Source organism: Mesoplodon mirus (assembly GCF_964341445.2).
Source record: "Mesoplodon mirus genome assembly, chromosome: 11".
In the NCBI taxonomy this organism is placed as follows: domain Eukaryota; kingdom Metazoa; phylum Chordata; class Mammalia; order Artiodactyla; family Ziphiidae; genus Mesoplodon; species Mesoplodon mirus.
Window position 1 is genome coordinate 49,499,848 of NC_138987.1, and position 13,228 is coordinate 49,513,075.

The 13,228-nt window shown below is 39.6% G+C and overlaps 1 protein-coding gene across 7 annotated transcripts in view; it reads left to right on the top strand.

Moving 5' to 3' along the window:
* Positions 1-4,779, top strand: part of PPHLN1 (periphilin 1) — a 144,555-nt gene extending 139,776 nt beyond the window's left edge. For all 7 annotated transcript variants that reach the window (XM_082636901.1, XM_082636905.1, XM_082636902.1 and 4 more), the window contains one exon: positions 2,407-4,779. In XM_082636901.1, coding sequence (XP_082493027.1) covers positions 2,407-2,601 — 195 coding nt within the window. In that variant the 3' untranslated portion in view covers positions 2,602-4,779. The remainder of the gene's footprint in view (positions 1-2,406) is intronic.
* The last annotated feature ends 8,449 nt before the right edge of the window (positions 4,780-13,228 follow it).

Here is a 13,228-nt window from a genome sequence, read left to right on the forward strand (position 1 = left end):
ACTTTAACATGTTTCCCATTTTGATGAGGTTCAATCAAGGGAAAATGCAACAACAAAAAATCTTCCTGTGTGGCCTGTAGATATCAGATCTGAAGATTATTAATGCATTTCCAGCTTGGGACCATAAGCAAACAAACTCTTCCACAGATAACTACACCCTTCCTGTTTGGGATTGAGTTTACTGTGGAACAGATTTCGGAAATATGTTTCTGACCGTTGTGAATTTTATTTATAAAAGTTTGGAGGGTGAGGTTCTTCCTTTAACAAAAAACTAATTATTTCCTGTCTAATGCCCAACCATTGCATTTTAAGCAGTCTTTTTAGAAAATCTGTCCTGTAGTAGAGAATTACATTGCTTTGGGCAGTTCTAGTTGTTCTTGTCAACTAATGTACAAAAATTTGTCTATTTCAGTGAATAATTCAAAAAGGATTTACAAGTAAAAAATAAAACACAACCTTTAAATGCTTCAATTATCTTGTCTCCAGAGTGACAGTAGTTTGCAGTTTAAATGTATGAACACATTTTAATACGGTTTTACTTTTGATATGCAAATCTGTAGTACATTTATGTTCTGTAAATATGCTAAACAAAGAGTTACAGTTTAGGTAAAACAGCAGATTTACATCAAAGAATTTGCAGGTTAATTCACAGTGTAACCTTATCCTCATCTAGTTACATCTGCTATAAAAGAAGCCTATAAAATTTAGGCCACCCACAAAGTGGTCTTCTGAGGCCTGTGGTTGGTGTTAGAATGCTGTTATTATGTGGCTTGACTGGTTTGGTAAGGAATTTACCTTCCCCCATGGGGACTGCATTGGCTTCATTAGGTTAGGTACTCTGTGTTTGTTAGGCCAATTCCTGTGCTCTGTTGCCTTGACAGCCTATGTAATATCATGTGAATGGTATACTGTTTCCTAAGTTGGTTTATTAGAGTAGTTAGTAATATCAATTCTGGGTCATGTAAACCTTAAGATAAACTGGAATAAATGTTTGGTTTAAATAGTTGGATTAAACTTAATGGCTATTAGTAAATTTCATCACTATTTAGAAAAACGGGTGTGTGTGTGTGTGTGTGTGTGTGTGTGTGTGTGTTAGTGCTGAGATGGAGAAGGCAGCTGAGGGTTTTATATATTTTAATTTCTAGGTCATTTGAAAAACGTATTCTTTTTAATTTGGGGCTTGTGAATAGTTTTCAAGAGCAAAGAAATGAATTTAGTATAATTTAGCAACCTAGTACTGAGAGTCAAAAATAAATATTCTTCTTTAAATAGCTATTTTAAAGGATAAAAAAAATCTTGCAGACATTTAAAAAATATTAGCAGCAACCACCACAACTAGCAGTGATCATTTGAGGAAGGAAAACTATCATAAGCGAAGCGGTGTCTCAAATTACTTCTTTCTAAGGTTTTAAAAAATGAATAAAATCCTTTTTCAGAGAATAAACATGCTATGTTGATTGTTTTTGTTAAATTTGGAAAAGTTAATGTGACAGTTCTTTTAAATCAGACAATTTGTATTTCACTTAATTTTCATGGAGACTTAACTGTAATATTTCTTTAAATACATGAATTGCAGAGTATGAAAAATAGCATAGAAATCTAAAATGCATTTTGTGACTGTAAACTGAAGAAATAACATTTAGTCTGGAGAAAATTTAGCAATTTTTGGACAGGAAATAATACCTAATTGCCATTGATAAAAATTATATATACATATTGAAGTAAAATAGTACAATATATACATTGAGGTGGAAAAAATATATACATATATACACATGTATACATGTGTGTATCTATATATACATATATGTGTACACACATGCATGAACCATGTACGTGTATAACATACTGTTTTGATCTTAACTCTGCCTTGGTGATTTTAATTATGGTTAAATATTTATAACTTGAAAAGCTTTTTACAAATAAATACTTTCAGCGTTCTTATAGTTGTTTTTTGTATACTAAACAGAATTTTAAATTTGTCATCTGGTCATGATTCAAACAAATAATCTGAGGTTAGGGGCTTGGAAACTTAACTTCTTACAAACAAGTAAAGAATAAAGCCATCAACGTGCCTTACCTAGCTGGCATTTGTTCTCAGTTCTTCTCGTTTCTAGTCTGATGTCCTGTTAGTAGACTGCCTGATGCTAGACAAATGCCATGCCAGATTTCTGTAGTCAGTGATGTGGTGTATCAGTGCTTTTCTATCTACTCATTCAACTTGTCAGCAAATCTCAGAGACAGAGGTTTAAATGGCCTTTGGCAGTAGTATATACTCAGAGCCAGGAGAGGTTCATCAGTATTGTGTCTCCCTTTTAGATTTTAGCACCATAGTTCTGCCAGCTGAATCAGCTCAATGTTTGGCTAATTATTCTTAGCTAACCACAATGTATTTCATCTTTCTAGGTTTACCGACAAGACTGTGAAACTTTTGGGATGGTTGTGAAAATGCTGATTGAAAAAGATCCTTCATTAGAAAAGTCTATACAGTTTGCATTGAGACAGAATTTACATGAAATAGGTGAGCGGTGTGTTGAAGAACTCAAACATTTTATTGCAGAGTATGATACCTCTAGTCAAGATTTTGCAGAGCCTTTTTAGATTACTTGCTCAGGCAAAAAAAAAAAAGTTTCTAGATATTTTCCCCCCTGGATTGTGTAAATCCTTAATATATGGAATTTTTGTGGTGAAGAGAAATACTTTATGATAGTGACCATATTTCCAATATCAGATAAACATCTAAAATAGTCTAAGATATTTTAATTAGAATTTTTTTTTATCTACATGTAGAGCTTCCTAATCCATACTTATCTTTTTTTCCCTCCTAAAATGTTGGGTCAATTAATTTTTCAAGCTTTCTTAAAAATGCAGTCCTGGAGAGCAGCTTTCTGCACTACTCATGTCCTGTAGTCTTCCTTAGTATGCGATCATTTGTTTGGTCACACTAGTGTAATGTATAGGTTAGAGATCATTACACTTAAACATTTATAGTCTTTTTGCATTTCATAGTCAGTGATACCATGTGAAGATGTTAGAATCCTGAGGTGATTTTATTGACTTGTTGCTTGCTTATCTTAGGCTTTGTAACTTTTAATATGTTTAAGTATATTACCCAAATAAACTGAATACTTTGTTATCTTAGAGAATATTTGCTTTGAGGATAATTCTCATTGTGATAAAACAGAGCACTTAAATCTCTAAAAGTCACCCCATAATAAAATCCTGTTTTCCAAGTAAATGAACTTAGTGTCTTCATTAAAATGGTCCTGAAACTCCTGACTAGTCTCACTGATGTGTGAGTTTTAAACAATATCATATATAAGACTAAGAGAAGGGGCAATTTGAGAAGAAAGATGAGGCGTATTTTAAAGTTGAGATTTCTTTAAAACTTTCTAACCAGAGGAGAAAAATTTACAATATGGGGGAGTAGTGGAGTTTCATTTTTTCCATAGGCCCATATTCCCCATCTCAAGAAAGAAGGTGATTGATGACATATCCATAATTAAACCATTTACAGATTATGCCTTTGTTAATCTCTGTTTGTAGTCTAACAGACTCTTTGTTCTGCTGCCCTTTTTAGGGGTGCATAGCCCTCTAAAAGTGTTCTTGAACGAAACGAAGCAGAGTAGGCTGTAAGCCTAGCACAACTACCCTTCACCAAGCAGCCTAGGTAAACAGTCCTTCATGAGCGAGCCATCCAAATCACGGGTTAGTTAAGAATCTAACTGGGACAATTAGGACATTCCACTCATTTCCTGATCACTTCCAGCTGCCCAATGGCATTTAGCCAAAATATGTAATTTCATGGCATGTGTTCGGAAACCTTTAAAAATGTTTGTTATTGCTACCCAATTTCATTATCCTCCCATCCTTTTTCCATTTCTACTCTCTTCTCACTTGAATTCTGGCATTATTTTTAGTGGCCTCTATTGATTATATCCAGAGAGCTACCCCAGAGTAGATAAAAATTATATTAAAAGTGAAAATAGCAGTGTAAATAATTGTAGTGAATCCTGTAATGCGTGCCTCAAAATATGTATTATGCCATTCCACGAATTAAAATTGAAGGCAACAATTATTAAGTTTCCTATATGAGACCACCTTGAATTTAGATATTGTACATAAGCCAAAACTAAACCCTATGTATCATCTTTGCTATTCTTCCCTAATGTGAACAGTGGTTTTATCTGTTATCCACATTAGAAAGACTAAGAAAGTAGTCTTGTTTCTCTCTTGCGCCAATGTTTTTCTTCTTAAATATTCAAATTCCAGGATTCATTTCCTTAAGTCAAGATGTCACAAGTTTAAAAATAAAACTTGAGACTCAACTACCTTGAGGCAAAGGAGTTGTTCACTTTGTTGAAATTCATTAAACTAGAGAAGTTTTACTCACAGATGCATTTAAATGTAGGTTCAACAGATAATTCCTTTTCCCCTTTCCCCAAATTACATTCAACATTTAAAGCTGTTTATAGCTTGCCATCAGCATTATTCTGGTAGGCTTGTCAGTGTTAAATCTGTGTTATTTTTAAAGCTTTTTAAAGTCTTATTTTAAGATACATGAATTCAGATATGTGCCCGAGTATGTATGTTGCAAAGTGTTCTTGATAAAAGAAATTTGTTTGTAAATGATCCATTGTTTTTGAGTGTGCCCAATTCCTGTGATAAAGGTTTCACTGTCTTACCATTAAGCCTTGATGATCAACAGGGGAGGAGCAGATATTGTGAAGCTTTTTGTGAATTTTAAAAGTGCAAAATAAAGCAACTGGGTTTAAATAATTAGATTGTCTTTTTTTTTTTCTTAACAGGCTTAGAGTGTTTTGCTTAAATGTAGATTTTTATTACTCTCTACTGCAAGATTGCTCCTGACTCAGCAGCAGGATGGAGGAAGTTTGAGGATGAGAAACTATTAACTTTGGTGACTTGGGGAGTCTCCACATCTGAGAAAGCAGTGAAGCGAGATAAGATTGATCGTACAGTAGTGCTCAATAATTGTGTAATTAGGAATCTGAGTTTCAGAGAATTATAGAATTAAAATCCTACGTCTTTATAGTAACCTCTGGAGGACAGGAACCACATTGTCTTTGTGACCCCAGTTCCTAGCATGTTTGGAACGTTGTAGGTCCCCCTATTTTTTGATCCTTCACAAAGGAAGTGACATTTGATCCCCTGGGTCTTGGAGGAATAGGACTTATTCAGGGAGAGAAGGAAAAGTATTAGAATTTCAGGTTGGGGAACACAATAGGGGACGAATGTAGGAAAAGGTAGGTTGAGAGCAGAATATGAAGGACTTTGAATCTGAAATCTCCTACTTAAGAATAAGATTTTAAAATAATTACCTTTCTATTTATTCTTGCCAAAAATGTTGATTTCTCACAGCCCCTCAGCCACTTCCCAGCCCTGAGCCAATTCACAGACCCAGAACCTCATGAAGGAAAGGGAGGGCAGATCCCCTTAAGAAAGGACTGTGCTACAATGCCGAAATATTGTATAGTGGTTTCAGCTTCATTTCACACTTTTTCCTACAAGGGGTCCTCAACTCCTAGGAAAATGCTGACAGTTTTTTGGCCACAACTTTGGAGATGGTGATCTGGTCATCCCTGAAATATTCATGGTGGACAATATTCAGTATTTTGGGCAGCCAGCCACCCAAGCGGCATACTGTCTGTCAACTGCTCAGGCTGGCACTGGCACCTCCAGTGAGTAATGGCCACATTCTGCTTGTTAGACCAAGGTTTGTGGGTTAGCATCTCCTTCTTGCCAGTTCTCTTGAGAGCACTGATGGTACCCAATTCAGTGAAAAAGAAAAAAGTGGTGGGGCGGGGGCAGCTAGTAAAACTAAGGTATAGTTAGCAGAATCTGTTCTTCCCTATTTCCGTGGTAATGGAATTGAAATTGAGTCACATGACAGCCTAATTAGGACTATATTTGCTGTGTCCTTCTTGTCACAGGTGTGATCAGGTGACTAAGTTCTCTCCTGTGGAATTTGAGTGGAAGTGCTGCTACTTCTGGGCTGGGACCCTTAGGACAGTGGATGTACCTCCTTCATGCTCTCTCTTATCCCTTCCCTAAAGTAATAGGAATAGCAACCTGGCCTTGAATTGTTGCAGAGCCACAAGATGGAAGGTGCCTGGATCCCTGTGTGACCATATGGAGTGCTGAACTGTTACGTGAAAGAGGAATCAATGTCTTTATGGTTTAAGCCATATTATTGGTTTCTGGTTAGCAGCTCACCTTTTGCTCAAACTAATACAAATGATATTTGAGGGTTAGCTTCACTGAAGTTGGCTTTCAGCAGGCTGCCCCAGTCCTGCATTTCCATTGTACGATAATCATTGATCTTGGAGTAATGGGGACTGATTATATAAAAGGCTACTGAGTCTGTTTCAAGTTGTGTTTAAGATGTCACTTGATGACAGACATTCTTAAGGCTGCGTGCACATTTCTATAGCAGTAGAGACAGCCTGCTTTTTAGAGCATGTTGTTTTTTAAGCTCTGTTCCCATAGATTAATGGTGTTCTAATGTTAGACCATTATTATTGAAATTGTGTAAGGTTTTTGGGGGGGTTTGTGTTTTAATTTATTTTTTAATCGAGGTAACATTTGTTTATATGTTTCATGTGTACAACCTTATATTTCTACTTCTGTATACTCTACAGTGTGCTCACCACCAAAAATTTAGTTTCCATCCCTCACCATACAGTTGATCCTCTTTAGCCATTTCACCCTCCCTCCCACCCCTACCCCTCTGGTAACCACTGCTCCGTTCTCTGAATCTACATGTTTGCTTTTGTTTGGTTTGCTCATTTGTTTTGTTTTTTACATTTCACGTGAGTGAAATCATACGGTATTTGTCTTTTTCCATTTGACTTATTCACTTGGCATGATACCCTCCAGGTTTATCCATGTTGCTGCAAATGGCAAGATATTCTTTTTTATGGTTGAGTAGTAGCCCATTGTATATATGTACCACATCTTTATCCATTCAGCAGATGGGCTTCTAGGTTGTTTTCATATCTTGGCTATTGTGAACATAGGCGTGCATGTATCTTTCTAAATTACTGTTTTCATATTCATTAGATAAATACCAAAAATGGGATAGTTGGATCATATGGTATTTCTAAATTATTCTGAGGAATCTCCATACAGTTTTCCATAGAAGCTGCACCAATTTATATTCCCACCAACAGTGTATGAGAGTTCCTTTTTCTCCACGTCCTCACCAACACTTTTTTTTTTTTTTTTTTTTTTTTGTGGTACGCGGGCCTCTCACTGTTGCGGCCACTCCCATTGCGGAGCACAGGCTCTGGACGCGCAGGCTCAGCGGCCATGGCTCATGGGCCCAGCCGCTCCATGACATGTGGGATCCTCCTGGACCGGGGCACGAACCCGTGTCCCCTGCATCGGCAGGCGGACTCTCAACCACTGCGCCACCAGGGAAGCCCCCAACACTTGTTTAAAATTGTGTAAGGTTTTAAATCTTTTTCCCATTTGTGTGTGTATGTGAGAGAGAGAAAAGGTTGAAGTTTATTGAAATATGAACATTTGAGGACATGTAAGATAGAAAATAACCACAACATATACAGACGCTTGCTGCAAGAGGACATCTGAGATCTCTATCCACCACCTAAGCTGCCCATGTGCTGTCCTGGTTTTCCTGGTTAGAACATGTATGAGATGGGGGGGGCGAGGACAGAGTAGGCCTGGCTGACCGGCACATGCCGTCAGGACTGCACCATCCGGGGAAGCTCCCCCTGCCTCAGGGCCCTGTTCCTGGGACTCCTGCTGGTGCCCCCCCCACCTCAGGCTTTCTGGCTGAGACCCTGCTGTTGTCCTTGAGGGCAGCGAGGGTTCACTGAGAGGGTAAGCCTGGGCAAGCTGCCCAGGGAGAGGGAGAGGACCCGGTGACAAGACATGGTATGCTGTCCCTGCATCCTTCGAGTGGGAAGAGGCCATCCTTCATGACCAAACCCCTGAGAAAGACACACGGACCAGACGTCTCCAAGCAGGCCCAGCACCAGCCGACTGGTGTGCCCACACCCTACTCTTGCCTGAGGCTTCTGAGGCCAGAAAGGGAGTCAGCCCCCAGCAGATGGGGCTGTGTGTGTGTGAGAGAGAGAGAGTGTGGAGGGCTCAGGGAGGGGAGAGAGAAGCTACGGTCCAGCAGAACTGCAGCTCAGCAGGCTGAGGTATGTTTCGTGCTCAAGCGTTCACGTTCCCTTTCCTTTACTGGCCAGGACTGAACCTTAGCCATGATGTGGGCTTGGCCAGTGTGGCTTTCCACCATCCCAGTGGGTGGAGTTCTACTGAACCCTGTGGGGCTTACTCAACTGAGAGGTGAGTCTTGTGTGAAAGTCACCTTTTCTTTCCAACACAAGAGCAACCTGGTCCACCCCAGCGGCCAAGAGGGGAGGCACTGCTTTCTCAACATCTCATCTTCTGGGGCAGCTCAACCTCTGCTGCAAAGGCCACGGCCTCCCTGTCCTGAGGTGGGAATGTTGAGTGAAGGAGATACGCCCTGCAAGCGGGGGGAGGGGCATGGGACTAGTCCCGCCTTGTAGGAATTTCCCATTTTTAAAAACTTTGTATTCTGTTACTTCTGTGTAGACTCTAGTGTACCATATCGGATGTAGCTTACAGTACGTTTCAGGTTTAAGATACTAAATGTAGGATTCAGAGGAACACCATGTTTTTCATTTGTTTCATTATCTGAACAAGGTTAGAATGGCCACACTAGTTTCTTTAGATTCACACACACTTTCACGTGTTATAAGCCAATGAGGATTTTTTTTCTCGCTTTACAGTTAAGGGCAGAAGGTATAAGTCATCTAAGGTCATATAGCAGGAAGGAACAGAGGCAAGGTTTTACCCAAATCTTTCAACTCTACACTCAGTGTTCTTGGAAGAAGTGGAAGTTGGGTGGTCATTCAGAACTAGGTTCCAATCCTGACTCCAGGACACACTAGCTATTGGTATGTACAGTTAAAGCGTGATATGATTGTAATGGGCAATATATAAAAATAACTTCACAAAAAAGTTTCGATAACTTTCAAATCCTAGCTCAGGAGATTTTTCCTGGTTTTCACCTGTCGGTTCCCATGACCTGTGCTTTGGAGTTAGTTAGTTTAGAACACACCTTTGAGGCTCCTAAGAGGCGGTTGTTAAGGGGCAGGTAGCAGGTAGGGTCACAGCGCCCACAGCCAGAGCTCTTTGGCTGCGGTACTTGGACCCATGGTGGTTTGCCAAGAGCCATTTCAGTGGAATGAGCCTGGTAATTCAACCCTCCTATTCTAGGAGCCAAGATTAAACACAGTTAACACTTTTTCAGCTTTGCTTACAACTTGTTCAGAGATTCCAGACTATGCTGCCAATAGCATTGTAGAAAAAAAAATCTTACTTTTCATCCTGTTAATTGGGGAGAAACAATATTTGGGAGGAAAATCTCTTGTCTTCCACATACTCTATGCTATCTCCAGACTGCCTACATGCTCTGATAGGGAGATAGCCATTTCCAAACTTCATGGTTTAGTTTAACCTCTTGCCCATTCAGAGTCCCAAGCATTAATATAAAAAAGCACCAACCGTCTTTACAGTTCCCAAATCCCATGAGCCATGGTGCTTGGAAGGATCACCCTTTTAGGAATCCTTGCCTAATATGTTGGTAAATGAAAGAGTCAGAAAAGGGAAACAACACTTTATGCTGAGTGGGAAGACTCTTCTGTTGGCTGACCCAATAAATCCAGTCTCCACAGAATACAGAAGCTGGAAGGAGACCTTTGAGGTGGCTGAGTACTCTCATTTTACGGAAGTGGAAACTGAGTCAGAGCTTTTAACCTGCCTGAGTTAATGAGAGACGTGAGTGAGTCTCCTAACCCAGATCTCCTGAATCTTGAAGTCCAGTGTGCTTTGCGTCACTCCAAGGTCAGCTTTATGGTAGATTTATATTAGACCAGTAATCACCTTTTCCAACATCAGTTACTTGGTTCATTGACCTAAGAACACTGTAACAAGTATTAGCATTTAAGAGAACTAGTTTCTTATTTTTAGTATTTTTATGTTTGGAATCAAATGCTTCTGGACAATGGGCTGTAAGCTACTTCTAAAGTTGTCCTAACAGCACCTGGCACACACACAGCAGTAGGAATGTGAAATTTCTTTTGCAAAAAGAGAAGTTGAGGCTAAAATGGATCTCTAAAATGGGACTACCTGACCAGCTAGCTGCGTCTGTTGAAAAAGAATAGACTGGCTCTGATCCTGTGACCAAGTCTATACACACCCCCCATGTCTTACTTTTCCTCCACACTTCCTTCCTAAACATTTTGTGGAAGCCACCCTTCAACTTTCTTCCCCTGGTAAAGTTACTGCTTCTGTGACTTTGGCAAAACGTGAGCTCAGAGATGCAAATTTCAGTTGCTCCTGTGTATTTCTCCCGTTTACCTGGAAGCCTTCCTCGTGTGCTTGAAAGTGAACAGAAAACCCATGTGACTGTACAGGAGCATGCCTTGTTTTTAGACAGAAGAATGTCTAGAGAATCTAGGCAATTAGCAATTTTCTCATTTGCCTAATTAAAAAGGCTTTTTATAATTGTGTTGCTAACATTAAATTGGTAATGAGGCTCTTAGTGGAATTTTTTTTTTAATCCCAATAATTTTTCTTCCTTGTGCCTCAAAAAACGGTCACATGTATTTCTGTAAACAGTAATTAGTCGTGCCTCCTCTAGACGGCTCCAAGAGACAGCTTCAAGTGCTTAATTTATAACCCATGCATTGGTGGCTTGCTGATGGCAGGCTCATTTTGTTCAAAGGGTTTCAGAAATGTTTGAATTAGTTGCTAGCATTGAGAATCTGGCAGACGTTTTACAGAAGTTCAAATTCCTGGTTCCTTTTGGAAAGTCTGAAGGTCTAGCATGTACACTGCTTCTCTGTCCACAGCAGCAGTCGAGTGCACCTTAGGAGAGAGCAGGTCAGTCAACCAAAGCCTGCCCACACAGTGTTGACAGTCCTGTGCACTATGCACCCTCGGGCACTCCCCAAACACCTCCACACCCATACTTGCCCAGCCTGTCACCCAAGGACCTTGTGGGGCAGGGCCACATGCCCCACAGGGAAATCTAGCAGTCTTCAGTGCCCATTCCAATTTTACTACCCCTTTAGGATGGCCCGTGCTTTGTATCTAAAGTGAGAGGGGTTAGACGACAGCAAATCTCTCCTTGCACTTCTGGTACTTTTTATTTAACTCAGGAACTGGAAAGCAGAATGCCAAGAAGAGCAAGTGCACACACAAGGTGAATCATTTTCTTTTACTGAGTGCTGAAAGGAGTTCCCATTGACATTTTATCAGCATCCCTACGCGGGCTGTTTGGTCTGAAGTGAGGAAAATGCAATCATTAGGGTTCTGCTTCACCCAGGTAGAGATCAGAGTCAGTGTTTTAATATTTGATATTTACCTTGGGACCAAATTTTAGAGTTTAGTGACTGACTAGACGCTTTGTTAACTAAATCTATATGAACACTTTATAGCAACTGTAGGCCTAGTTTTCTAGCCTAATTCTTTACAGAACTGCAAGGTAGCTGCGTCCCTTTCTTCCTTTGTAGGTAGTCTTCTTTGTTATTGCTATTAACCAAGATTTAAAATCTTTAAAGATTATATTATTATTATGAATAAATATTTCTGCATTCCCTTAAAACCTTTGGCAATCTATATAACCCTTATATAAGGAAATGAAAAGATGAATAGGGTGATTATTGCCAGAAGCAAAAGCAACTATGACTTGAAAACTACAGAGGACAGTGACTTCAGCTTATACCTGCCTTTCTCCAGGTTAAGTAAGGCTGAGTATTACCTGTTTACTATTTGTTATCCATCCTTTCCAAGCAACAGTCTTTTCTAAAAGGATGCCCATTGTTTGCAGCATAGGTTCTGAAAAGGTCTTCAAAAATCAGGAAGTCTGCTCCTGTGTCACGTGAGATTGTGAGGGAAGAAGCACTCCCATATGTTGTAAATGTAGAGCAGGAGATGGCCTTCTGGAGGAAAACTGGTGATAACTATCAAAATTTTAAATGCATAACCCTTGTCCCAGGAACTGTGGTGCTCAGAATTTATGTGCATATGTGCCAGTGCAGGATAAGGTGTCTATGAGGAAATTCAAGCCCATCACTAAAGGACTGGTGACGTAAATTATGGTATATCCAAAAGTAGACTATTATGCAGTCATTGCAAGAACAGAATGAGGCAGACCTATCTGCACTAATGTGGAATGTCCACATGTAAAGTGAAAAAAGCAAGTCTAAGCCGGTCTAGTTGGCTGCCATTTTTAAAAGATACATTAATGTAAATATGGTTTGAACATCTGAAGGATACACTAGAAATGGAGTACAGTGGTTACTTCTAGGGAGGGGAACTGGGGGGTGGAGAGTGGAAAGGAGATTCTTCACTGTTTTTGTTGTTGTTTTTTAACCATGTGTATGCATTTTCTTTTCACTGCTATGTTTTTTAAATGAACCAGACAAGGGAAATGATGATACAGTTACTGAGGAAAGAGCTCTCCCCTCATTGGTGTGTTTCTGAAGGGCCTCTGTCTAGCCCAGATACCAAACCTTGCCCTATCCAGGGGTGGGTATAGTGGATGCTGTCAAGCACTGGTTTTCCTATTGGATTCAGGTCTGCCCTCCCAAGGTCTAACAGCTTTTCCCCATACCAGTAAATACGGACAGCTTTGCTTCTGTGCCTCAACTTCTATTTTGCGCCGAGGTAGGGCAAGTGGATACACAGGAATCAAATGTTGGTCTGTTAATGGTAGGAGAACGGCAAGGTAAATCAAAGGAGCAAAATGGATCCAGTGATCTGGACATGTTTGTTTGCAGAGATCTGTTTTCAGAAAGGTAGTTTGTTATTTATTAAGCATTTATTAAATACCTTCCTAAAGTTCTGAGATACCACTGGGACATTGAGTTAGGACTGAAACATATGTGCAAGAATGGCCCATATCAAAATATTAGCTCATCAGTTCAAATCCAACGTAATTCTCCCTTGAAATAGAACCACATATTAACTTGAAGTAACCAGTAACACAGCATCCTCTAAAGATTTTAAAAGAAAAACATAACCAGAAGGCCCGTTTTCAAAACTGCTGCTAAAGGCCAACAAATTAGCTGGAAAGGAAGGATGAAAAGGAATAAATCTACAAAGTACTCTGCCACAGAAAGCAGATCCTTGTAGTTTTTTTGGT